Below are 25,947 nucleotides of genomic sequence, written 5' to 3' on the forward strand. Positions count from 1 at the left end.
TTGCCCTCAGAGCACTGCCTCTGGAGCAGAGAACCTGGTTCAACCCCCGACTTTACCATTAACTAGCTATGTAACCTGCCCTCTCAAGTCAGGTTCTCTATCTATAAAAAGGGAATAACAACACCTACATCCTCCCCTGCTTGAGAGAAAAACAGAAACAGACATAGAGGGACAGAGAGAGGAAAGAGATCACACCTGCGAGAGGAAACAATGGTCATGCTTTTAAGCTGAAAGCATTATGTAAAGAACACATTATCACTATAATCAGCAAGTGATGAATGGCCATAAAAACAAGAAAAATTTTAAAAATCTGGATGATGCATGTAAATTCAGCTATTTGTTTCATCAAGTCTCACTTCATTTTAGTGAAGATGGCAATATTTATTTTTATCTCTTTGGGGGAAAGCATCTTAATACATTTAAGTGTGACTTTACCCATTTCTCTGCCTTTCATGGATGGACACGTGGCCAGGAGCAACCTCTGAATGATAGTTTTAAATTAATTCTGTCTTTGCAATAAGAACCAGAGACAAAAATCATGCTCATGGTGCACAGAAATACTGAAGAGCCCTAGTAACGCTAAGAATGTGGCTGATATTGAACACATTAAGATCCAATCATGTTTCCTTTCAGAGTGGTTGGGCGAGCAGATAGAAGCTGAGATTTCCAGGCCTCTGTGATCAACAGCCTCTTCCTTCTTTGTATGGCATGGTGTACAGCAGTGGTTTCCAAAGTTTAAGGGGACCAGCACCTGAGGGAGCATGTGAAACAATACTGGAGTATGAGAAAATAAATTGCAACTTTTATTATAATTATTTCTATATTTTTAGTATATCCTTTTGAGTATATTTCATTATGTATATATTACAGTAATTTTTATAATTTATAAATATATGTACACATATTTACATATGCGCGTATGTGTGTATTGTTCAAACATGTTTACTGAGGGGACCATGATCAAACAATTTGGGGAACCACCATTGTAGAAGGGGTTCAATCTGAGTTTAAATTTCTCTGTCTCCTTAGTGATCTGTGTTTCCAAATGACTTACCAGTTTTTAGTGATTTTAGGTGAATGAAGCGAAAGTAGTGGATTCGAGGCCTGATATTGCTACTGGCTTACTGTTGACTCACTGTGTGGCCTTGGAGAAGTTACTTAGCCTTCCAGAGCTGCATTTATTTCATTTCTCCTTCAGACAATGGGTATAATACCTTCCTTACAAAGTTTCATGAGGATTAAGTAGAATAATGTTTATTCTGACTTGGGGTATAAAAGTCATGTTTTAAGGCATGTGTTTAAGATTGTACTCATTGTTCCACCTCACTCTCTTGCCCAATCTTCTTCATGTCCTACATTTCTCAATGGCTTACTCATTTATGGTTGTTCTGGGGGAATAATAGGACAGAGAAGAGTGGGTTCTAGTCTTAATCTTACAATTCACTTACTGCTGAGTCAACATTCAGCTAATATTGATTGAGCATGCTGCTATGTATCTATCACATGCTTACTATTATCTGCTCTTCATAGAATCCAAAGGGATTTGCTTCATTTGTCAGATGAAGACGCTCAGCAGTACTGTTCAAGGGAACATCTGCAGTAATGGAAACATGCTCTATCTAGGCCGTTCAATTTGTAGGCACTAGCCATGTGTGGGCATTTGGAATATGGCAACTGTGACTGGGAACTGAATTTTTAATTTTTTTAAAGTTTTACATAATTTCAATGTAAATAGCCACATGTGACTACTGGCTGTTGTACTGAACAGAACAACTCTACAGACTGTCGAACTAGCATCCACGTGTAAGACAAAATTAAGGCTGTTATGGACTGAACTGTGTTTCCCCCACATTCATATGTTGAAGTCCTACCCCCAGTACCTCAGAATGTGATTGTATTTGAAGACATTTCCTTTAAAAATAAAATGAAGTCATATGAGTGGGTCACAATCCAACGTGACTGGTGTCCTTATAAGAAGAGGTAATTAGCCGAAACCGGTTTGGCTCAGTGGATAGAGCGTCGGCCTGCGGACTGAAGGGTCCCAGGTTCGATTCCGGTCAGGGGCATGTACCTGGGTTGCGGGCACATCCCCAGTGGGAGATGTGCAGGAGGCAGCTGATCGATGTTTCTCTCTCATCGATGTTTCTTACTCTCTATCTCTCTCCCTTCCTCTCTGTAAAAAATCAATAAAATATATTTAAAAAAAAAAAAAAGAGGTAATTAGGACATAGACACACACGAAGGAAGACCTTATGAAAACATGTGGAGAATATGATTGTCTACAAGCCAAGGAGACAAGTCTCAGAAGAAACCAACCCTGCTGATACCTTGACCTTGGACTTCCAGCCTCCAGAATTGTAAGAAAATTAATTTTTTATGTTTAAGCCACCTAGTGTAGGGTGTGTGTTATAGCAATTCTAGTAAACTAATAGAAAGACCCTTTTCAATTATGTGAGAATTTAGTTCATTTACAGAGACTCTATCAATGGATTTATCAAGAATGCATACCAATGTTGCCCCAATAAATTTAATAATAAAAGAATGCATTCTATCTCACCCTCTCAGAATTTAAAATGTAAGATAAAGAAAGCAGTAAAATGTATAATTAGGTTCAAATAACCACTGATGCATAATAAACAAAACGAATTACAACCTGGAACTAAAATCTCAGATGATCTGCACATGGAAGGTGGTGGGCAGGTGTGTATTTCCAAGGTCAACGTGAAGGAAGAGGGCAACATGGTGATGGTAAGAGTGTGCTAAGGTTCTTAAAAGTTTCTCATCTCATGGAAGAAACAGAATATAACTACCAATTAAATCTAGATGCCAATAAAAATATTTATTATAACATTAGTTTTTAAATTAGAGGAAGAGAATAATTTCTAATTCATTAGAGAAAAATATGGCACAATTACAACCATTATTAAAAGGCCAGAAAAGAAAAAGGAAACATTATAAAAATAGAACAAAATAAGATGAAAGGAATAATTCCTTATGTATCCAAAATCGCTATAAATGTGAATGAGTTAAAATCCCCTTTTAAAAGATGACTCAAGTTAGTAAAACCCAAAATATTATCGGTTATTAACTCTAGGAAGGCAAGTAGGATTATGGGTGGAAATTTTTACATTTTACCCTAAACACATCCTTATTGTTTAGTCATTCATAATAAAAATGTTCTCCTGTGCTATATAATTAGAAATGCTTTTTTTTTAAAAGAGCCAGAGACATTATAGTCAAACCCAAATTTCCTGGCTCCAGAAATAATCCTATATAATAAAAGGCTAATATGCAAATTGTCCCCTCGAGAGTTCTACGGACCGGGAGTTCGACTGCTCACTATGATGTGCGCTGACCACCAGGGGGCGGCACGGAATGAAGGAAGGCCTCGGCCAACAGCCAGCAGCCAAGGAAGGAAGGCCCTGGCCAGCAGCCGGCAGCCGGGGGGAGGAAGGTCAGCTGGGGGGAGGAAGGTCCTGGCTGGCAGCCAGAAGGTCCCCATCGGCCCTGATTGCTGGCCAGGCCTACGGACCCTACCCATGCAAAAATCTGTGCACTCAGGGGGGTCCCTCAGCCCGGCCTGTGCCCTCTCGCAGTCTGGGACCCCTCAGAGGATGTCCACCTGCTGGCTTAGGCCCGCTCCCCAGGAGATCAGGCCTAAGCTGGAAGTCAGAAATCCCTCTGGCAGCCCAGGAGCCCTTGGGGGAATGTCCACTTGCCAGTGGGAAGCAGGCCTAAGCTGCAGTCAGACATCCTTAGCACTGCTGAGGAGGCAGGAGAGGCTCCTACCACCACCGCTGCACTGGCAGCCATCAGCCTGGCTTGTGGTGGAGCATAGCTCCCCCTGTGGGAGCGCACTGACCACCAGGGGGCAGCTCCTGCATTGAGCATCTGCCCCCTGGTGGTCAGTGTGTGTCATAATGACCAGTCATTTCCAGTCGTTCTGCTTTAGGGTCAATTTACATATTACCCTTTTGTTATATAGGATAGACCACCTATTTTTAGCAAGTAAGTTCCTCTTTTATCAGCTTTATATATTGAAGTTCCATTTAATATAGGAAGAAAAGTATTATCATTCTAAAAAACCACTTGAAATTTGAAAGCTGCTATTCTAGGAGACTTCTAAAGTCCCTTATAACTTTAACATTCTAGAGTACTCACCATTTCCTCATTTCTACGATGAAGACTTTTGCATGAAAACATAGACCAAGGATATTTCATAGATTGTACTATGTTCATATTTTTGAAATTAACACAACCTTTTTACAGTGAAATAGTCTATAACTCAACCAATTTTTTTTTGTGGGCCTATAACTAAAGGGCTAATACGGCTCATCTGAACTAATATGAATTTTACGTATACACCTTTCGATTAGGAACTACCTACATCTAATCTCAACATCCCGGTCAACATTAGTGGAAAGTGCCTTCACCTGAGAGACAAATGACCTGAACTGCAATCTGGAACCCACCAATGGCTTATTGTCTGGCCTTGAGGAAGTAGGTTACCTCAGCGATAATGTGAAGAATTAGTTTATTAAATCTCTGAACTTCTTGTCAACTATCAAATTCTACAATTCATGTGAGTCCTTGATGCTTGATCCAAAATATGTGCATACCAGGCAAAAAGAAATTAAACCTCCAATGAAAATGTGGATTTACAAAGACTTATAAAAACTGGTCATAAATATAATGCCTGTCGGGTTAAATTCTTAAGTAGAAAAGATGGTGTGCAAAGTACCTCAAAACTTTTGAGAGAAAACTTTTTTTCCTAGAATAGTGGGCCATGGAGCGACGGGACCCTGATGATTACTGAGCTTTCCCCCCAAGCTTCTTTGAAGAGTGTGTCTAAGGATTGTTTCAGACACCCATCACTCTTATTTTTAGCTCTGAGTTCTCTTCACGAGTGTACTGACCTGTGCCTTGGAGTTCAAGAGGGCTCCCAGATATGGCTCATGATTCATTTGCAGGTACCTCGCATTGATTTCCAGAAAGGTCAGAGGAGTAGGAGCCTGGAAAAATGATTTTGGACATAAATTCCTTCTTTGTGTTTGTTCCTGGTCCAACGAATTGATCAGAAATTTACACTCCACAAATTGATCCCTTAGGTGCCATAGGCGATTGGCAATGAAAACAGAAGCAATATTGTTCTCCAAGGGCCCCACAGCTGGTGTGGGGGGGAACAAAACGCAGGGCTTTGGTCACAGGCTATTTTCAGCCTCTGATAGCAGTTGTGTTACTCATGTCTCCCCTCGGCCTCCCTCCCGCCCTTCCCTCTGCAGGCCAAGGCTGGCGAAGGCCTCCATATATTTAAAAGGACGTTAGCCCCTCCTTACTCAGTTGAGCTGACAGAGACCGAACAGGCAGGTAAGTTGAGAAAAGCAAGTGTTTGGGCTGGAGGTGGGCACCTGGCTTGGTGGCTGGTTGGGACTATGGAAGGTCCCATAGAGTAAGGATGTGTTTCACATCCCAAGTATGAGCAACTACTCTGGTGGTCCTGTGTGAGGAAATTCAGTTATGCTCAACTCTGGTGTGGACCTAACAGTTTAGAAAATTCCTAAAAAGGGCAATTAACATTTGGGGGCTTAAGAGAACCTCACAGACAGGTAAATGAGTAAGGTGTTATTTTTTATCTAAAACTATTTTCATGGTGGAATAATGTTTCCTATTATCTTAGCCTAAAGACCTGAATTCTAGTCCTAGAACCACATAATGAATGGATGTGTGACTTTGAGAAGCTCCTGTCCTCAGGGTCTTGGTCTCCTCTGCAAGGATCAGTATGGATGTAGTGACATTTTTTTCTAGAATGTAAAATACTCCACAGTTATAAACTGGTATGATAGGTACAGTAGAGCAGAAGCCAACTTTCCAGTGCTCCAAATACAAGGAATTGTGCTATTCCAAAGGTGTGAGTGAGTATTCTTCACTATACTCTGTCTTGCATATAGGAAATACTTGGTGACATTTGTTGGTTTAAAATAGATTTTCCTATCCCAAGGATGTTTAGCAACAGGCTTGCTTTTAATAATTTTAAATTAACCAAAACAGTATCTGAAAAAGGTACTGCTATGCTGAAAATCCACGGAGGGCTCTATTTAGTAGGAGGATAATTCCTAACCAGGAGTGAGGGGGTGATTCCCAGTGTTTCCCCTAGGCTCCTGTCAAGAACTTTTTCTTTTCTTCTCCTCGCCCCCCCCCCCCCTTTTTTTTTACATTCCAGTGAATGACAGGCATGAGTGTGACTGAGAATGAGGAGTGGTTTTAAGCAATGGTCTGAGCGGAGATGCTACCCAAAGAACAAAGCCACCACCTCTAATTTCTGTTGCCATCCCTGAGATGGGACTGTGACTCCTCTAACAAGGAGAAGTTGGTGAACTAGTAGAAGAAATCTTGTCTCTCTGCAGTGCAATTCAATGCAAATTTAATGAACCTGTATTGACCACGTCCTGTTCCAGGTCTGGGGAGGTAGAGGCAGCACTAATGCAGAGAAGGGTGGGCTGGAACAGCAGGAAGGGTGGGGAAGTAGGAAGAGCCTGTGTCCTCAGTTTACTTTTGGGGCTGAATCTCAAGATTGGGTACATCCAATTCATCACAGTGTATGTAAAACTGCTTTATGACCCAGAAAATGTACAGGATTCTTCTGGCTTGGCTTTGGTTCCATTTTTAAAAAAATATATTTTTATTGATTTCAGAGAGGAAGTAAGAGGGAGAGAAAAATAGAAATAACAACAATGAAAGAATCATTGATCGGCTGCCTCCTACACACCCCCTACTGGGGATCAAGCCCGCCGCAACCCGGGCATGTGCCCTGACTAGGAATCAAACCCTGACCTCCTGGTTCATAGGTCGACACTCAACCACTGAGCCACCCCGGCTGGGCCTTTGGTTCCATTTTTATCAACTCAGTCATTAAAATGAGCCCTGGCTGCTGGCAGGGAGTACAGCTGGCCCTCAGGATTTGGTGTTCTCTCCAGCCCAGGCAGACAGCTGCTCTGGGGCCCACATGCGCAAGCCATTCATTAGAGAATAGGGAGGCAGCCTGAACATCACTTCTCTGAGTTTCCATTTTCTGAGCAGGAAAATTAAGGTAAGGCCAAAGGGATTTGCTAGATTCCAATGCGATGAAGTATAGGAGAGTACTTTGCAAAGCGTAATAAAGCTGCACAATACTCGAGCCCTTTGAGAAAAGGCGCAGGCCAAGCCCCATGGGCTGCAGGAGGATTTCCTGCTAAGTGCAAGTGTGATGACAAAAGTCCAGAGGTCAGAGTGAATGATAAGCTGAGCGGGAGTTAGAAGATGATTGATTCGTTTTACAAGAGGAAGGACCCGGGATAGAAATATAATACACAGGAAATATAACTCCCGAGCAGGCAGACTTCCAGTTACAAGCGCAGGGCTCAGGTATCTGGGAATACTGTGTCCAGGGTGGGGCTTCATGGCCAAAGAGAAATGTGATGCCTTCAAATGTAAAAAACTAGTTCTTGATCGCAGTGAAGGAAAGGAGGAAGACCATGATTGTCTTAAGGGCCACGGAGGACGGGAGACTCTTCTGAGCCTCAATAAGGTCCTCATCACGGGAAAGGGCTGATCATGATTTGCTGGTTGTTTACTGCCCTGTTTACTGTGGCGAGAGAACAATAGTAGCTTATTGAACTGGCACAATGAGTCCTGCAAGAAGTCATTCTTCAGGGGAAGAAAGAAGTTTAAGGCAGTGAAGTAATTACTCAGGGTCACATGGCTAGAAAGTGACAGATCCAGTGCCACATGGTCTTTAAAAACAAATTACAGCCCGGCTGGTGTGGCTCAGTGGTTGAGTGTCATCCCATGAACCAGAAGGTCACTGGTTCGATTCCCAGTCAGAGCACATGCCCAGATTACAGGCTCAATCCCCGTTGGGGGACGTGCAGGAGGCAGCTGATCAATGTTGATTCACTCCCATCAATGTTTCTATCTCTTTCTCCCTTCCTCTCTTTCTAAAATCAATAAAAGCATATTTTTTTTAAAAAAACTACAAAGGTCAAAGTAGAACAAAGTGAGTTTCTGAGAGTGAAAGTTGGCCCTCCTTCAGAGATAATCTCAGAAAAGATGTAATATGACCCCCATGTTACACCTTAAGAGTAACAGGCAGGCATGTCTACTGTGTCTACGTTTTAAAGGGCCTTTTCACAGGGAAGAAGCTTAGGAGGAAGCTATTGACCTTGAGTGTCCTACATGTGGGAGCTGAAGGGCACTGTCTCCCTGAGCCACAGGGAGGGACTCTGCTGATTCCCTTCAAAGCACAGGTCACCAGAGAGGTCAGCTGGTGTTAGGCAACAGAGCTGCCAAAGCAAGGAAGTGCTGCCCTGGGTCACCGGGCACCCTGATCCCCCAGGGGGGCTGCCTTTCTCCCTGGCCTGGCTGTGTCTCTTCCTGGGCGCAGCACACTCTGAAGGCTGAGAAACAGAATTGCTTCACAGTCTGAACCAGAAGGGCCACAGAGCAGAAGTAAGGAGAAATTGCTTGTTTTAAGAAAATGGATTTAGACCCTGGGTGGGTAGCTCAGTTAGTTAGAGCATCATCTCAATACACCAAGATTGTGGGTTCAATCCCCAGTCAGGGCATGTACAAGAAACAACCAGTGAATGCATAAATAAGTGAAACAATAAGTCGATGTTTCTCTCTCTCTTCCTCTCTCTAAAAATCAATAAATAAAAATTTAAAAAAATAGAGGTAAAAATAATAATAGCAACACAAATTATTAAACACCTGCTATGTATTAAGGATCTATATATGATATCTTTGCTATTATTATTATTATTTTATTTAACCTGAAAAAAACCTAATTCAAGCCTCCCCATCCTGTCTTTGCATGAGGACACTGGGCTCAGAGATGTTGAGCAATTAGCCGACAATCCCACTGATTGTGTTGTTAGAACTCTGGCCAGTCTTTCCAAAGCCTGAGTTCCACTATGCCACATCATCTCCATTACCTGGATTAAGAGACTAGAGAGGAGGCAGTGTTTGAGAGGGGATGCAACTAGGGCAACATTTCTGTAAGGTGAGGCTCCAGTTGCCATTCAGATCTCTAAATCTGTCTCTGGGCTCGAAGGACCCTTGAAGGAGACTCACAACACTGCAGCACTTGGACATCCATCCCCAGTCGAAGTAAAATCAATGGTGAGAGAGAACTCTTCAGCCCCAAAGGAGTCCTTTCCATGTTTGAATAGCACTGGCTCTTAGAAAGTCCTTTATGTTACTGAATCGAATTCAGTCTCCCTGTTACTCCCACCCATGAGTACTCTGTCCCACAGAGAGACAATGGGTTAACAGATTCCAATGCCCATTGCCTGGGACATTTGATTAATGGAGGTGCTGAGTCTTGACCCCTCTTCAGTGGGTTGTGAGCAAGGACATGGGACATAGAACCAGCTTAGCTGAGGTTTCAATTGAAGCTCTGCCATTTACCAGCCGTGTGACCTCAGACAAGTCACTTATGCTCTAAGTCTCAGTTTTATTTATCTGCAAAATGGGAATAACAAACTTAGTAGGACAGTTACACTAAAAATAGTTTATATAAAGGCAACGGGTGCATGGTTAACAATAAGTAATAGTTAACATTAATATAAGAACATAGCTTTGGGGTCAGAGAGACCCCAGTTTCAAGTAGCCATGTGACCTTGGGCAATGTAATTTCCCTCAGACTCCATTTCCCCATCTCTAAATTTTGTAATATTACCTAGCTTGAAGGGCTGCTGTGAAGATTAAATGAGATATGACTCAGGCCCAAGGACAGGTCCTCAGACACACATTAGCTTCAATAATAATCCTGTATAATAAAAGTGTAGTATGCAAACTGTCCCCTCCACCAGGAGTTGTCTGGGAGTTCGACCAGGAGGCAGGGCCGGCTGGGGGAAGGGAGGGAGTATTCAGCCGGCAGCTGGCAGCTGCTAGGGAACCTACCAGTGCATAAATTTCATGCACCAGGCCTCTAGTGTTATTATATTAGCAACAATTATTATCTCTTAGGTTCCAGATAAAAGTTTCCAAGATCCAAAATCTTTGCCTCAGCCAGTGCAGACAAGTTAATTCACTGTGGGATGATCAGGCATCTAATAGGATGACTAAATGAACCAACACTAAGCTAAAAGTGGCATTTTCGATTGAGGTCTCTGCTCGGCCAGGGCCTAAGATTCCTTCCCAGGTACTTTAATGGACAAAGAGGAAACTGAATCACTCCGTGCCCATTTTATCCACCCCACCCACTTTTGCCCTAAGGTATCACCTTTCCATGCCATAGTTGGTATTTAAAAACCAAAGAAACAAAGTGTTGGATTAGGAAGAATGTGCCTAAGATACACAGTTGGTTTTTCTTTTAAAAATTCACGTGGATGCACGGCCACTTTGAGTTAGTACTAAACTAACGGGCTCTTACATTTTATAATACTCTACAGTTGACAAGGTTATTTGAGGTACTTGAAATGCTACAGTCCTACCAGCAAGAGCGAAACAGACAGGACTATGATGCCCATTTTAGAGAGGATATTGAGGTTCAGAGCGTTGAAGGGTTTTCCCCCGATCCCGATCATATAGCTCCAAAGAGGCAAGACAGAACTGGGACTCTGATCTGCATCTCACCAGGGCTTTCCCTGCCCCCACTAGGGCACCTTCCCAGCGTGATCTCTGCCACAGCGTTATTCATTCAGAAGTCTGCACAAGTTGTCTCTCACTGGGACCTGGGACCCAAAAGTCTGGAGTCCCCTCTCACCAGCTGACGTAGCAGGGCCCTGCCTTCTGTCTCATCCCCATCAATCTCAGACTGCACCCCGTTTCAATCATGAGCAACTTCCTCAGTGACAACGCAGCCATCTCCCCCCCACCCTCACCCCAGGCCCAGGACATGGATGGAGACTGTAACCCAGGGGACAAATGGGGCTGAGTGACAGGCAAGCCTATATTTGGTGTGTCCCCCCCTTAATGGCCCTCGCCTGTGCCGGGCAACACTGATAAGCCCATGGCCCATCCCTTGGTGTCTTGCCAGCGTGAACTCACATTGTGGGCCTGGCTAGGGGAGTGTTGAGACTCAGGAATGCCGAAGTAATGCAGGAGGCTAAGGGGGTTATGCACGGCAGCTGGGGCCTAGCTGTGCTTTCAGACCACACTGACTTACTGAGCAGCTGGTGCTGTTTGCAGGCCCTGCTATAAAGGGCGCGACGACGCCCTGCCTGTGAATAGCTTCTCAATAAAGTCCCCCTTACCCCAAGCTCTGATTGTCCGTGGTTCCGGTCCCCGGCAGTCAGCCTTGGCCCAAACATATTAAATGGAAAATTCCAAGAGGTAAACAATTCGTAAGTTTTCAATTGGACGCCGTTCTGCGCGGTGTGATGAAACCGCGCCGTTCTAAGTGGGGATGAAATCTCGCGATGCGTCACCCACGATGTGAATCTCGCATTCACGCTGCGCACGCGCCCCGCCCTCCCCGCTCGTCACTCAGTAGCCGGGTCGGTTTTAGCAACTGTTGTGAGACCCCAGGGCTGTGTTCAAGTCGCCCGCATTTTACTGAATAATGGCCCCGAAATGAAATGCGAGGGTGGCAGCGCTGGCAGCTCAGACATGGCCCAGAGGAGCCGTGCAGAGTCTCCTGCAAGTGAAACGGTATGGATAGGGCGCACTCTTCTGCCTGGTGTCAGGCATCCTCGGGGGTCCCCAGTCATGTCCCTGCAGGGATTCTGCTGCAATGCTTTAAATCCCGCCTTTCCTCGACCTTCACAGTGGTCCTGTGCGGAACGTGCAGGCGATGGTATTATCGCCATTTTTCACCCAAGTTCAAGGTCGCCAGGTCAAGCATAGAATCCATGTCCTCCAATTCAGGATGCTTTATCACACCCTTATCTCTGGGGCTTGAAGCATTGAAAGAAAAAAAATCGGGGGTGTCTTCTGTGTTTGGCCTCCACTGCTACAATCCCATCTTTAGAGATGAAACTGGGCACCTGTTAAATAGAACCTTTACGGATTTCTATTTTGGGTTTCAAATCCTGACATGTGTATGTCAGATGTTTATGATCACTTATTTAAAAACCTGTACTAGGATAGGTTACTTTGTGAAGAAGTTATTATCTATAATCTTATCCTCACTTTTAAAAGTTTCACGTGTAGGCGATTGCTGAACACACACACACACACACACACACCTCATACATCCAAGAGGCATATCTCTCTCCCATTAACTTGCAGGGCCTGCCAATGAAATCTCCAGAAGAGATCTGAAGTGAGAAATTTGACCTCGGGTTTTTTTCCTTGAAAATTTCCACATCATTAATTTCACAAGTGTCACTGTCACATTCCTGGAGGTATATGACATTTCTCCTTTATTTTATATCCTATTGAAACTCTGGATCAAAATGAACATGGGCAAAATTATGTGATCCTATTCTTTTCCAGAGAATATATCATCTTTAATAAGGGAAAGATGACTCTAAGGAAAGGAGGTTAGCTAAGAAAATACTACCAAATGTTTACTTAGGCCTCACCTTGTTTGTAAATGAGGGGGTTGGTCAATCGTGAAAATCTATTCCAATCATAAAAGTCCTAAAATTTTAATGAAGTAAAATAAATAAGCAGTTTGTGCTTTGGGGGGAATATTAAGGCCTCTATGCCTTTCTGTGTGCTCTTTTCTCTGCCTGAAGTGTTCTTCCTCTTTCTCTGATGAACTCTTAGTCACCCTTCAAAACCCCATTTGGATGTGACATCCTCTGTGATCCTTCAACACCATTGCTCTCATTCCTAATCTAAACGTGGGTAGCCATTTCCTCTGAGTCTGCATGGCACGTCTCACAAGACTCTTCTCTGTTGCCTATCTTCCTCAATAGAATGTGGACTTCTCAGTTCTGGGGGACACAATTCTCTTATTATTTTTATGTTTTCCTCCCTTGGATCCCTCACCAGTACCTGATGCAGTGCTTGATACATGATAGTTAGGTAGAAAATGCATAGTGAATGAATGAATGAATACTGACTTGATTTCCAAGCCTTTCAACTCAAAATTCATTATTCTTTCCACTAACCAAACAACTTGAACTATAGAAATAGAAGCATTAATTGTTCCCTTTAAAAAAAAAAGTTCTCTACAATTATACTGAAATAAAGAGCCTGCTTCTATGAGAGGAAGGATAGGATGTTCCCGGCTAACCTCACACTGTTTTTGTAAATGGGAAAAGCTCCTTGCAGGGACATTCAGGTAGGGATGTTCCCTTTGGTCTGAGTATCGGGTTCAGTGGTCTGTTTGCTATTTACCTTCTGTTTCTTAGCAAAACCTGTCCTTGCTATGAGTCTGGGAGACACATTCCTGACCAGTGACCAGGAGGGCTTAGTGGCAATGGCCAACTATTATAAGAAGGTGACTAGCTCCCCAGGAGGGAAAGAGAAGGTCAGAAGCAGCCACTTGGAATGAGCTGATAGTGTTTGGTGTCATGACAAGATGACACACCAGGCTTTGAGAAACCAAAGGATCCCAGTGAAAATTCAGGCCCTCCTGGGGCTGGTAGGATTTCAGAAATTTCACTGAGTATGGATGATTTATTTTAGTTTTGCTCTGGAGAAACTGAAAACTGGATTCATACTTATCCACAGACACAGAAAGAAAACCATTTTTCTGATGCTCCTCCTTGCATAGTCTCTCTCTCTCTCTCTCTCTCTCTCTCTCTCTCTCTCATCCTCACCTGAGGATATTTTTTTCATTGATTTTTAGAGAGAGTAACAGAGAGGGAAAGACAGAGAGAAATATCAGTGTGAGAGAAACACATCAATTGGTTGCCTCCTGCATGAGCCCTGACCAGGGCTCTGGTCGGGGAGGAGCCTGCAATTGAGATACATGCCCTTGACCGGAATCGAACCTGGGCACCCTTCAGTCGGCAAGCCAACGCTCTATCCATTAAGCAAAACCGTCTAGGGCTGCCTAGTATCTCTTAAACTTAACTCTGTAGTGAGGAGACAATGATGGCCCAGGGCTGTGGGTATCAGCAGCTCCTTGCAGCAGAATGTGCTCAAAGGGTGTGGGGAGACACACAGCATCCTCACCTGGCTCTTGTGATCACACCTGGCACTGGGAGCTCTGTCATGTACCTTCCTGCACATCGTGTCACTTGGTCCTCTAAACAACACTGTGAAGCAGCAAGGAAAAGAGTGACTCTCTTTATAACATAGCTGGGAAGACAGATGTAAGAAAGCTACGCAGTTCTCAATGCGCACAGCGAGGTGTGGGTAGCCCTGAGAGCACAAGGTCAGTGTCCAGACCACTGATCTAGGATAGTGCCAATATAGCTTATTGCCTGGGCTGGGATATTTCCTTTAAAAGGAATTAATAGGAGGAATAAATCTGAACAGGATATTTTATAGATGATAGATTATAGATTATATATTTTTATTAGCAAGATTAGCTAAGACTTTGTTACCCAAAGGGTGGTCCACTACTAGGAGCATCAGCACTGCCTGGAGTCTGTTAGAAATGCAGAATTTCTGCTTCTTCCACCAGAATCTGCATATTATTACCAAGATCCAAGGTAAATGGAGAAACACTGGACTAGATCAGAAAATAATGCCACTGTAATAGGTTATTGCCACATCTTCTTCTTTTGTATTGCCACTTCTGATGGAATATTTCTTAAAACCCTAGATTGAAAAAATTATGACAATATTTGTATATAATTTTATAGACACAAAATTAGCTCATCCATTCCCTCCAAGAACACTGAGAAGTCCATAGGAGCAGGTGCTTTTGAAATTTAACAGAAGAGTAAACTGAGTCCCAATGTAGTGAAGTGACTTGCTCAGAGCCTTATTCAATGACTTGCACACAGTAACTATTGAATGAATGAATGAATGAATGAATGAACCACAAACAAAATGGGGCGGTATCCTGATCTTCAGACCACTGCACTGTCAATGATTGGTTCACTCCCGAGGCTGCCTAAATGTGGGGTATTTGCTTTATATCTTGTTAGACTTGACCTTGGTCAGAAAGTCTTCAAGATGCCGAACTTGGGAGGCGGTGCAAAATGTGGAGCCTGTGAAAAGACAGTCTACCACGCGGAAGAAATCCAGTGCAACGGAAGGAGTTTCCACAAGACCTGTTTCCACTGCAGTGAGTTGGGTGAACACCACGAAGGCCCCTCAGCATGCAGGGGGCGTTTCAAAGCTCACATTTAGCCACCGATACTTATATATCCGTGGTTCTCAAAGTGGTCCCGGGACTAGCAACATCAGTATCACCTGGGACTTTGTGGCTCCCACCTTAGGAAGGGACGGTGCTCGCCTGAGCACCCTCTCTCCAACCACTTGCTCAACTCAGAGGCCATTTCCCTGCAGCTCAAAGTCAGAGCAAGCTGGCCTCAGTGGTGAAAACTTTAACCCAGTGGTGACATTTGCAAGGTGTGACTTGGCAGAGAAAGACGGCCATTGGTTATCTGGACAGGATGGCTTTGGCTCTAGGTGTTTTTCCCACTGGCCAGCTGTCACTGAAGTCAGCTGCAACTGGCTTTTCCTAAGAAAGAACTTGTGTCAGACAGGGGAACACGTGCCAGTTGTTTAAGAGTCAGAAGAGGAAGCGGTTCTGGGCCTGGGCACCAGTCACTTGCAAAGGGAATTTTTAGCATCACCTGCCAGACGCAGATTCACAAATGTTGAAGCTGGGGCAATTTTAAGATCTCGTGGTCCACCTGGGAGTCTGGCTCTGCTGGACTCCTGTGACTTCGGATAAGTCATTTCTCACCTGTGAGCCTGGTCTGTAAGTATCCGTAGAAGAGCCAGGAATAGCACCTGAATCTTTGACTCCCTCTAGTCAAATCACACTTTGACATGAGTGCATTCTGGAATTTCTTAGTAGATAGCCCTATTTTGGGAGAACAGTCTGTTTTGGCCACTCACCTTCTTTGCTTCCCTCCAGTAGATCTGGCTTAAGGGTCAGCTTTACTGGATATTTGGCAGATCCCCTCCCCCTATAGTCTCCCACCCCACCTCCCTGCTGCAGCCCAGTGACCACAAGGCATCACACTGTTTCAAACAGAACTTCAAGGGGTGGGCTCCATCTGTTGTCGCAGGAGACACTCCATCCTTAAGCTGCCAGAAACAGTAACATTTTATCTGCTGCAGGCGTTTCCATTCTCTCTAACCTCCCGCAGCAAACATAAATATCATCGAAGAACAGGGGAAAATACTGTTCCGAGTGATTGGGTTGGCAGACTTACTGATGCTTTGAGTTTTTAACAATGGGTAATTCTTTTAAGTCACCGGACACGTCCATCAGAGTCATTATTATTACAGTTATCCAAAAGTCACTGCTCAAGAGAGTTTATCCCATAACCCTCTGGCTTTTGTCCAAAAATAGCTCGTGTTCTTAACAAAGAGTGGGAGTGAGGAATATTGGAAAGAACACCGGCATTGGAGTAAAAATGACTAGGGTTTGAGTCTGGGTTCTGCCATATACTGTGAGATCTTGGGCAACTCATTTCTCCATCAGGCCTCAATCTCCCCATCTATAAACGCAGGTGGCCATACCTACCATACGGGTTGTTGTAAGAAGAAAGCTGGAGGTCTTGATGTGGAAATTCAGCTTTCTAGGCCTTTATTCTCCTTTGATCAACTTTGATACCTGAGTGGGAATGGAAAATGGTAGTGAAGCTCCCCGCGGTAGGGGGTCTTGTGTTTCCCGGTCCGCAGGAGGATGTCCCTGTTCAATGGAGCCGTGGCAGAAAGGATGTGAGCATGTGGTGGTGCATTCCTTTCTACCCTTTGATGTTTTCCTTAGAACACGTAGGTGGGATGGATGGGGATCTGAGCAGTATACATTCCTAAAGTGGTAGACAGAAAGATCCGAGAGAGAAGCACACTTTTTAGTATTATCATCGAAAAGTAAGTCCACAGGCAACCCTATAATTCCCAGAAATGGGGTTCAGAGAGGCACAGTCTACCTAAGCCTGTCCCCACCAGTGTTTGCCCAACTTCTAGACAAATCTTAATCCTTCCTACCAGCACTGTCCAAAAGAAATATAAGCCACATATGTAAATTTAAATTTTCTAGTAACCATATTTTTATAAGGTACAAAGAAACAGGTGAAATCAATTGTAAAACACTTTACCTAACATAATATATATAAAACTAGAGGCCCAGTGCATGAAATTCATGCACGGGGGAGGGGGGGGGGTCCTCAGCCTGGCCTGCAGTCCAGGAGCCCTCAGGGGATATTTGACTGATGGCTTAGGCCTACTCCCCTGGGAGAGCGCACTGACCACCAGGGGGAAGCTCCTGTGTTGAGCGTCCTGTGTCCCATCATAGCAACCGGTCATTCCCCCGTCTGGTTGATTTGCATATTAGCCTTTTATTATGTAGGATTATAATTTATGTGTAATCAATACACAAATTATTAACAAATTATTTTATATTCTTATTTTGTCTGTACTGAGTGTTTGAAATTTGGTGCGCACTTTGCGGTTACAGTACTTCACGTGGCAGGCGAGTGTCTGGGGTACTGGACAGCACAGCTCACTGTGTCTGTGCTTGAGAGTGGGTCAAGCACAGGAGTGGTATCAAATGGGCCAGCGTGTGCCAGGGCACCAGCAGTCCTGCAGTGACAGGAATGAGCACTGGAGGAGGAGTCAAAGCTCTGAGGCCAGACATGGCTCAGTTGTATAATTGTGGACAAGTCGCTCGTCTTCATTCACACATGCATGCGTGCATTCATCCACTTATTCATCCATCCATCTATCCAGCCATCTACCCATTCAATTATTTTTTTTATTTTAACAGAATTTTTAATACCCATAACATTGATATAATTGTTTCATGAACTTCCATATGTCTCCCCAATCACACAGCCACCAGCCTCTGGCCAGTCCTACCTCATCTACATCTTTATCTTCTACACACACTCCCTTATTCAATTCATTTTTTAAAATAAAATACCATTTGAGGAAGGCATATGAGCCTGAAACAACCTCGTCCAATGCTGAATTGCTTATAGAGGTCATTTGATGGAACTGGTTTAAAAATTAAAAAGGAAGCAAGTAAATTGAATGTATGTGAATTCTTATTCCTAGGGCTGTGACTTCCCTATAATAATCACTGAGCATCACCATGAACAACCATGAAGGGTCATTGTTACAAAGCAATCGAGCCCATTGTTACTTTGTGGAAATCCTACATATTTCTAAAACCTGCCCTCATGTCATGTTAACATGTACTTCTGATTGAGACACAATTTCCAGGTAACAGCCTCCCACCAGGTGCAAACGGGGCTGCAGAGAGTGGAGGTGAGCTGCCCGGGAGGCTGGGCCAGGTGTCTCAGAGACACTGCTGATGCTGAAGATGCAGAGAAACAATCTGGATACCATTGTTTCCCGAATTTGTGTGCAATTAGGGAAAAAAAATAACATCTCCAAATCAACATGTGATTGAATTATGTTATTAAATACTGTAAGTAGGGATTTGACACTTTATTTATATCCTTAAAAGTTTTTCTTTTAAATTGGCAAAATAAACCTTTCTATAAATCCTCTCTCTGGGAAAATGGGGGTTTGCTTCGTACACTTTTCATTATGGGGGACACTTTACATTAGATAACGTATGGTGACCAGGGGTCTTGAGCCAAGATAAGCCCTAAGGGTCTCTGAGGCAGGACTGCCCCCCTCACCTCCTCTGGGCTTCCGGAACTGGATCAGAAGAAGCTTCCATGGTAACTGTCTCCTTGAATGTCGAAGTGCCCTTCTAAGGCAATGATAAGTAGAGAAACTTCTCAATCCTAATTCTTATATGATTAAGAAAAAGTAAGTTCCTCTCCTGCCTCAGCCCCTTACCTTCTACTCACACACATACTTCCCTGATGTCATTTAGGAAGTCACTCCGGAATTCAGGTTCTTCTGATTCAGGGACAATATTCTTAGCTGACCCAAGACCACACGCCTGGTTCCACTTCCACCTCTTTCTCGCTGGGCACCACTGAACACACTGCTTCCCTCTCTGTGCCCCAGGACAGGTGCACCAGTCAGGAATCAAAGTGTTCTTGGCCGAGGGCCGCTCTGCTCAGTCTCTTGGCCCCAAGCATGGCTTTGGAGGTGCAGGGAAGTGAGGAAGAGCCTAACCCCAACCTCCGGACCTTCCTCTCTTCGGCAGTGGCCTGCAGGAAGGCTCTGGACAGCACCACGGTCGCAGCTCATGACTCGGAGATCTACTGCAAGGCCTGCTATGGGCGCAAGTACGGCCCCAAGGGGATCGGGTTTGGACAAGGCGCCGGCTGCCTCAGCACCGACACAGGCGAACACCTGGGCCTCCAGTTCCAAGAGTGAGTGACTGCCCCGCTTCTCCCAGCCTGCACAGCCCCAGTTATCAGGACAGTTCATCCTGTTCCCATAGCAACGTTTCCTGGAAGTGGGAGAATGAACTATTGTTGACTTGCCCACCATAGGAATCCTCAGACTAACCAAGTTTTAATAATGGGCCATCTCCCCCAAAGACTCTTTAAATCATCTGCCTTTCTAAAGGGCAATTACTTTTACACCATGGCCCTTGGTTTTCATGTCAAGAGAAAACCAAGAAAGTACAGATGCTTCTTTGTTTGACCTTTATAAAACTGCACGGAGTCTCATTTCTTCCCTTTGAGCTTTTCTGTGTAAATCACATAAATATGGCGGGGAAGCAATGGCCGTTTGCTGTGTGCGTGTCATTAAAAGATTTCTTCCCTTGGGTTGTAAGATGACTAATGTCCACAGGAGGAGTGGTTCTGTGGGGTGGGGCTGTGCCTCAGGAGTAAACAATTACCACTACCCTGTGGGTCCCCCCTGCTGCCTGTTGCCAACACAGTGCTGAGGTTTCCCCACCATTATCCTAGGGGAGCTGGGACCTCACACTGTGTCTCCTCCGTCTGCCAGTCTGTCTTGATGACCACGCTGACCTCCAGCCCAGAACTCAGTATAGACTGGCAGCCACTCACCTGCAGCTGCTGTCTGGCCAGCTAGTGGCCGGGCTCAGCTCTGCGGTGGGACTGGGCAGAAAGGCCGTGTCCCAGGGAGGGCCTGCCCCACAGAGCAGTCAGACCATCTGAAGAGTCACCTGGTCCCTTCCAAAGAGAAGAGCCCATGGTAGAGCCTGAGCAAGTGTAAGGATGTGTGATTAGTCATTTTGATTTCTCTCATTACTCCATCCCAACCAGATACTCTGTTTAAAGAAGATGCTCCAAGGGAATTCTCTGCCATGCTCTACCCAAGGCTCACTCTTCTGTGAGGGTTTTCTTATGATGCTGCACAAAGAGGGACAAGAGTCTGGAGACCCTGTCCCAGTGCTTATGAGTGGCCCCTCCACCCTCACTTTCCTCCAACTGGCCCTGCCTACTTTAGAGGCTATGGTGAGACTCAAGGGATAAGTGGACAAGAAAACACCAAAAGATATGGAAACACGGGGGTTGTTATTGTGCCCCTATTTTGTACGTTGCTCTCATGGGGACAAGGACTGGACTATGGTTTGTTTAGTATTAACAGTCAAGATCCCATCTTGCCCTATAATATTTTCACAACTCATTTTGGAAAGTAGACCAATGGATTTCCAGATGGAACAGAAAAATCTCTACAGTCACAGCAATAATAACAACACAGTAACAAAATGACAATAATAAAAGCTAACATACATGGAACACTTCTTAAGTGCTTTACCATAGAAAGGAAAGGTTTAAACTAATCATAGCTAACATTTCGGAGCCCTTACACATACCAGGCAGGCACTGTTCTAGAAGCTTTGCTCATGTCACCTCATTTAACCCTCTCAACAACTCTGTGAGGAAGGCACTATGACTATCCCCATTTTCTAGATGAGGAGTCTGATGCACAGAGAAGTTACGTAACTTGCTCAAGGTCACACAACAAGGGAGGTTGACAGGTTTCATTTGTCTATTTCCATCAGGTCCCCAAAGCAAGCACAGTCAGCCACCACCAGCAACCCTTCCAAGTTCACTGCGAAGTTCGGAGAATCAGAGAAGTGCCCTCGATGTGGAAAGTCGGTCTATGCTGCGGAGAAGGTGATGGGAGGGGGCAAGGTAAGGACTTCTATATGAACCAAATGGGAGCTCCTTATCTCCACTGGATTGGCTGGGAGGAATGAGTGAAGCAAGTAGAACTGTGGGTGGGAGCCAGACCCTTCATTCCCTTTAGCTCTGAGGGACCACTTTAGGAGCCATCCATCCTCACCCGCTTTCCCCGGCTGAGGCTGTCCCCTGCAGTGCCCTTGGAAACCAGAACTGGTGACTTCAGTGCAACAAGCATTAGCCCACTAGCTATGAGGCACTCTGTAGAAGCTCCGGAGATAAACATGCTCAAGCCTCCCTGCCCTTCGGGGTCCACAATGCTTCCAGAAGGTGCCACCACTACATAGTTCAGTCTGCTGCTGGCCTCACCACTGACAGAGCAAACATCTCACAGCAGCAAGACACAACCTCCCTCAAATGTCCTGGCAATCGGGAGAGTGACAAATGTCTGACACAGCAAAGCGCACTCGCTACAAGCTCTTCTTTCAGGCCTGACCCCAGGCTCTGCACCAAAGGATCTGGGCCTGACGAAAGGAAAACATCCTGCTTACACTGAGGGGTGGAAGGGCCATGGAGAGCAGTGACTGACTTCAAATATCAGGGCAGTGTCCACCCCCAGAGTGGCCATTTGAAGACACATGAGAACCCCTGGGCCATGCCTGGTAGACATGCAGATGTGCAGAAGGCAGGTGATCTGAATGACCCAAGCCATGCACTCTTCCGACCGGAAATATAGAGTTAAATGAGGTTGAGTTACCTGGATAATTACCTTATTCACTTTTCTTCTTTAACTTTATATTCCATGTAACTGTTACCCACTGTCCCAAATCCAAGCTCCCCTCTCCAGTTTCTTGGTCTTCTAGCCTGTTCTGAAGGGATACATATGGAAATCACAATGATAAGTTTATTTTTTAGGGGTTCTGAGAATTGCTGGCCAAGACCATAGCATCTAATTTTCTTCAAATCCCTGGAAAAATTATTCTGGAGGCTGATTAGGTACAGGAATGGTCAAGGCAGTGGCACTCCTTTAGATGCGCTGGTCAGGGTAGTGAACATGGAAGCAGAATGTGCTGCCCACCGCATTAAGTATGTAACTCTCCTGTGCTCCTCAGCCTTGGCACAAGACCTGTTTTCGCTGCGCCATCTGTGGGAAGAGCCTAGAGTCCACGAATGTCACTGACAAAGATGGAGAACTTTATTGCAAAGGTGAGTGGTTCCGGAGACTCTCTTGAGATGTTTTCCTGAGGAGGGTCCTTAGGAGAAGGCTCATGTCTGCAGGACGCACAGCTGCTCAGCCTGAGCAGGGTTTGGGATCTCAGGATGGGAAGACCACCTAAAAAAGAAATATGCCTGACCCAGCTCTGATCCTCTCCATCGGAGCATGTGGGGGATGATGCTTGCAGATGCTCAGGGGTGGTGCCCAGGGGAGAGAAGATGAGAAGGAAGAGACCATAGGCCTGGAAAATAGCATCACATTCTCTTCTGAAAACCCAAAAGCCCTCTGTCCACCTGAGTGGCAGGTAGGATTGATTGGGGAGGGTGAACTCAGTTTGCCCTCTCTTCAGTTCATCAAGACGTATCCTTCTTCCCCCCCTCCCTCCACTGCTCTTTCCCTCTTTCCTTCCTGACATTACTGCTGCTGACGTTGCACATCACTTTACTAACAGAGATAGAACCGACAAGTAGGTTTTCCTTCTGGTCCTCGCAGCTCTGCCCCTAGCTGCCTCCATGATCCCTTTGCCTTGTGCAGAAGTAATAGAGGCATAGCTCTTCCCTGATGCTACAAAAGGGAGGGATGCATTAGGGCCAAGGTAATGCATCCTCAACCTCAGAGCCTCTTCCAGACCCCAGGAGCTATGCTGGAGTTGGGTGAGGGGAACACTGAGAGGGGAGCGGAGGGAGGACATTACTAATCAAGACTGTAAGTTGCCAAGGCTTTTCCCATGATGAGACACAATGGTTGGCTTCTCCTGGCAGTAGAGGACACAGTGTCCTCAGCATTCATAAGCCATAAAACCCTAAAATGCTGCTGTGAGCAGCAGGGAGATCAACATGTACACAAATAATTGCATGTCAAGTGATAAAAGCTCTCACAGCAGAGACCTACACAAGGCAGTGATGTACAGAGAGGCCAGTGATCAGGGTGGGATGTTAGGGATGCTTCTTAGAGGACAAGCTTCCTCTGGTCTTGAAGGATGAGTGTGGCTTTAGGAGGGGGCATTCCAGGCACAGGAAGCAGTGAGCACAAAGGCCCCAAACTTGGGGCATCGTTCTCTGTGCCTGGAGAGGCAGGAAGCAGCGGGGGACAGGGCTAGGCAGGCAGCCAGGGGCCAGACTGTGTCAACTCCAATGAGAAAATGTGAGCATAGTGAAGTGCAAAGAAGTATAAGCAATTTTTATCAGAAGATCTAAAGTAAAGTATTCATTTTACTCACAAATTATCTTACAAAAAAACATGTATTAAAAGGATGATTCTGACAGGTGAAAACTGTAGGCAGACAAGGAACTGAAATAATGGTGCTAACCAACCTTTCTCTCTCCCCCCACCCTATTTTCGTTCCCAGTTTGCTATGCCAAAAATTTTGGCCCAACAGGTATTGGGTTTGGAGGTCTCACACAACAAGTGGAAAAGAAGGAGTGAAAAGTGTACCCGTTCTCTGATCTTTCATCGGCCTGAAACATTTCCCAGTGATCCTGCCCAGATGGACACCCTCCCCTAACATCCTCTCGTCGGTAGTTGGACAGGACTTCTCTTCAGACGTGATCATAGTCTTTACCCAAAGTTAGAAGAGACCTTTAGAAGCAAATTATTAAAAAAAGTTTAATCTGATTCCTGGGATAGGAGAGGCAATAAATACTTTATCGGTAACTTATATGTCTCTGGATCTTTTCTTTCAAATAGAGGAGAGTTTTTAAAAAGAGAGGTAGCTCAACAAACTAGCTGCAAAGAACATAATACATGTTGGTGTCAATGTGGAAGGAGCGAGGAGGAGGACACACAGGCCAGAGGAGAGCAGTCTTCCTGAATCTTCAGCTGAGCTTCCTGTAGTCTCAGCTAATGGAGAAGAAAACAGGGTCCCTGCAGAAACAGACAACTCGACAGCAGATTTGAAAAGGGAATCAAAACTAACAAAACTGCTGAAGAGGAGGTCCTTTTGTCCCATCACAGGCTTGGCAATGTTACACATTTTGTGAAAACCCAGAAAAGGAATGAAACGTAGCATTGGCATCTGTGTCATAAATGATATGAGGATGATTTTCTTTTATTCTGGCACAATTCCTGAGGGTTTAGCAATTTCTTAAAACTTCCCTTACATCAAATTGCCAGCCCTGCGAATGAAATGTAGCTAATTAAAAATGTCTGTCTGCCTCCTCAGCAAGTTCTCTGTGGCTCAAGTATCTGTCTTCGGCCTCCGCTTTTAACCACCAAAGCTTTTCTCCCACCACATGCACTTCTGAATTATTTGGAGTAAATGGAAATAAAAATCTGTTGATAGCCCTGGCTACTGTGGCTTAGTTGGTTGAGTGTTGTCCCATGCATCAAATGGTCACTGGTTCTATTCCTGGACAAGGCACATGCCCAGGTTGAGGGCTTGATCCCTAGTAGAGGGTGTGCAGGAGGCAGCCTATAGATATTTCTCTCTCTCCCTCTCTCTCTCTAAATCAATAAAAACATATTTTTAAAAATTGATAAAAATCATGAAGCACTCAACTGAACCATAGGCTGTTCTATGCTCAAGTCCCAAGAATGCTTTCTTTAAAATGAGCAGTTATTCAGGGCTGCTTATATGCTGTCATGGTCAAGGCCCTGCACTGCATTTATTACTTATTTACTTTTTGATGCTTAAAATGCAATTACACCTGATCACTTTCTGCATTTGATTGGCATTAATAGAATGGTTCAGAAAGAAAAAATCGCTAGCAGAGGTTGTTTCCCATTCCACTTTCAAAGAGAAAATGCAACTCTAGCCAGTGTGGCTCATTTGGTTGGAGTGTTGGCTCATAAAACAAAACTTCATGGGTTCAATGCCCAATCAGGGCACATGCCTTGGTTGTGGGTTTAATCCCTGGTCAGGGAATGTTCAGGAGACAAACTATCGATAACTCTCTCACATCAATGTATGCTTCACTAGTCCAGGGACTCTCACTGGGGTCATTCAGTTCCATCAGAACAGCCTGATGATGTACATTTTACATTCTCTACAGAAGCAAGCACAGGACCATGTAGTTTTAATTTGTTGACTTTTTTGCCAGAGCTTTATAAGAGACTAGAGGCCCGATGCACGAAATTCGTGCAAGGGGCTCAGCCCTCGCAGCCCCCGCTTCATCCAGAAGGATGTCTGGAAGGATATCCAGAAGGTCGTTCAGCTGTTTTGCCTAATTAGCATATTACCCTTTTATTATAGATTCCCATCATTGTCAATAATTAATAATACCAGTGATTAATTGAACTAACTAAATCCAGTCCTCTTTAACCTGCCTTTGAACGCAGTACACTACCCTGGCCCTTCAGGAGGAAGTCCCCACACTAGAGACTTGCAGGCTGAAGCTAAAAACTTCTGTCACCCTTAGCATTGCCCTCGCCCTCACCCTTCCTTGCCTCACTCTCTAAGCCTCCCTGATTCTGACTCCAAAACATCTCTAGAACATACCCCTCCATTCCTATTCTTTGGTATATATTTCAGTCTGCTAGGCTTCCATAACAAAGTACTATGGATTGGGTGACTTACACAACAGAAATGACATTTTCAGTTTCAGCAGCTAGAAGTCTGAGACCAAGGTGTTGGCAGAGCTGATTTCTTCTGAGGCCTCTCTCCTTGGCTTGTAGATGACCACCTTCTCCTTGTAGTCTTGTGTGCGTGTGTGTGCATGTGTGTGTCCTGATAGTTTTTTCTTCTGAGAACACCAG

The 25,947-nt window shown here is 44.7% G+C and overlaps 1 protein-coding gene and 1 long non-coding RNA gene across 2 annotated transcripts; one reads left to right on the forward strand and one right to left on the reverse strand.

Annotated features, from left to right (window-relative positions):
• Nucleotides 1–449: 449 nt before the first annotated feature.
• On the reverse strand, nt 450–11,319 carry LOC139019022 (uncharacterized). Its single transcript, XR_011472971.1, has 3 exons — nt 11,235–11,319; nt 4,917–5,012; nt 450–751 (listed from the first exon to the last, which is right to left on the reverse strand). It is a non-coding gene; the product is annotated as an uncharacterized lncRNA (long non-coding RNA).
• Nucleotides 5,282–23,907, forward strand: CSRP3 (cysteine and glycine rich protein 3). The gene is made up of 6 exons (XM_070428169.1): nt 5,282–5,367; nt 14,976–15,115; nt 19,139–19,307; nt 20,918–21,050; nt 22,151–22,244; nt 23,603–23,907. Exons 2-6 carry the CDS (start codon nt 15,004–15,006, stop codon nt 23,677–23,679), a joined length of 585 nt encoding a protein of 194 aa, XP_070284270.1. The 5' UTR covers nt 5,282–5,367; nt 14,976–15,003; the 3' UTR covers nt 23,680–23,907.
• The last annotated feature ends 2,040 nt before the right edge of the window (nt 23,908–25,947 follow it).

This window comes from Myotis yumanensis, unplaced genomic scaffold (genome assembly GCF_028538775.1).
Source record: "Myotis yumanensis isolate MYYU_CA2020_CCGP unplaced genomic scaffold, mMyoYum1.0.hap1 SCAF_10, whole genome shotgun sequence".
Taxonomy (NCBI): Eukaryota; Metazoa; Chordata; class Mammalia; order Chiroptera; family Vespertilionidae; genus Myotis; species Myotis yumanensis.

Coding starts and splice junctions, on each gene's coding strand:
- CSRP3 (XM_070428169.1), top strand. CDS start 15,004: ATGCCGAACTTGGGAGGCGGTGCAAAATGTGGAGCCTGTGAAAAGACA. Junction 15,116..19,138: donor CAAGACCTGTTTCCACTGCA/GTGAGTTGGGTG, acceptor TCTCTTCGGCAG/TGGCCTGCAGGAAGGCTCTG. Junction 22,245..23,602: donor TGGAGAACTTTATTGCAAAG/GTGAGTGGTTCC, acceptor TTTCGTTCCCAG/TTTGCTATGCCAAAAATTTT.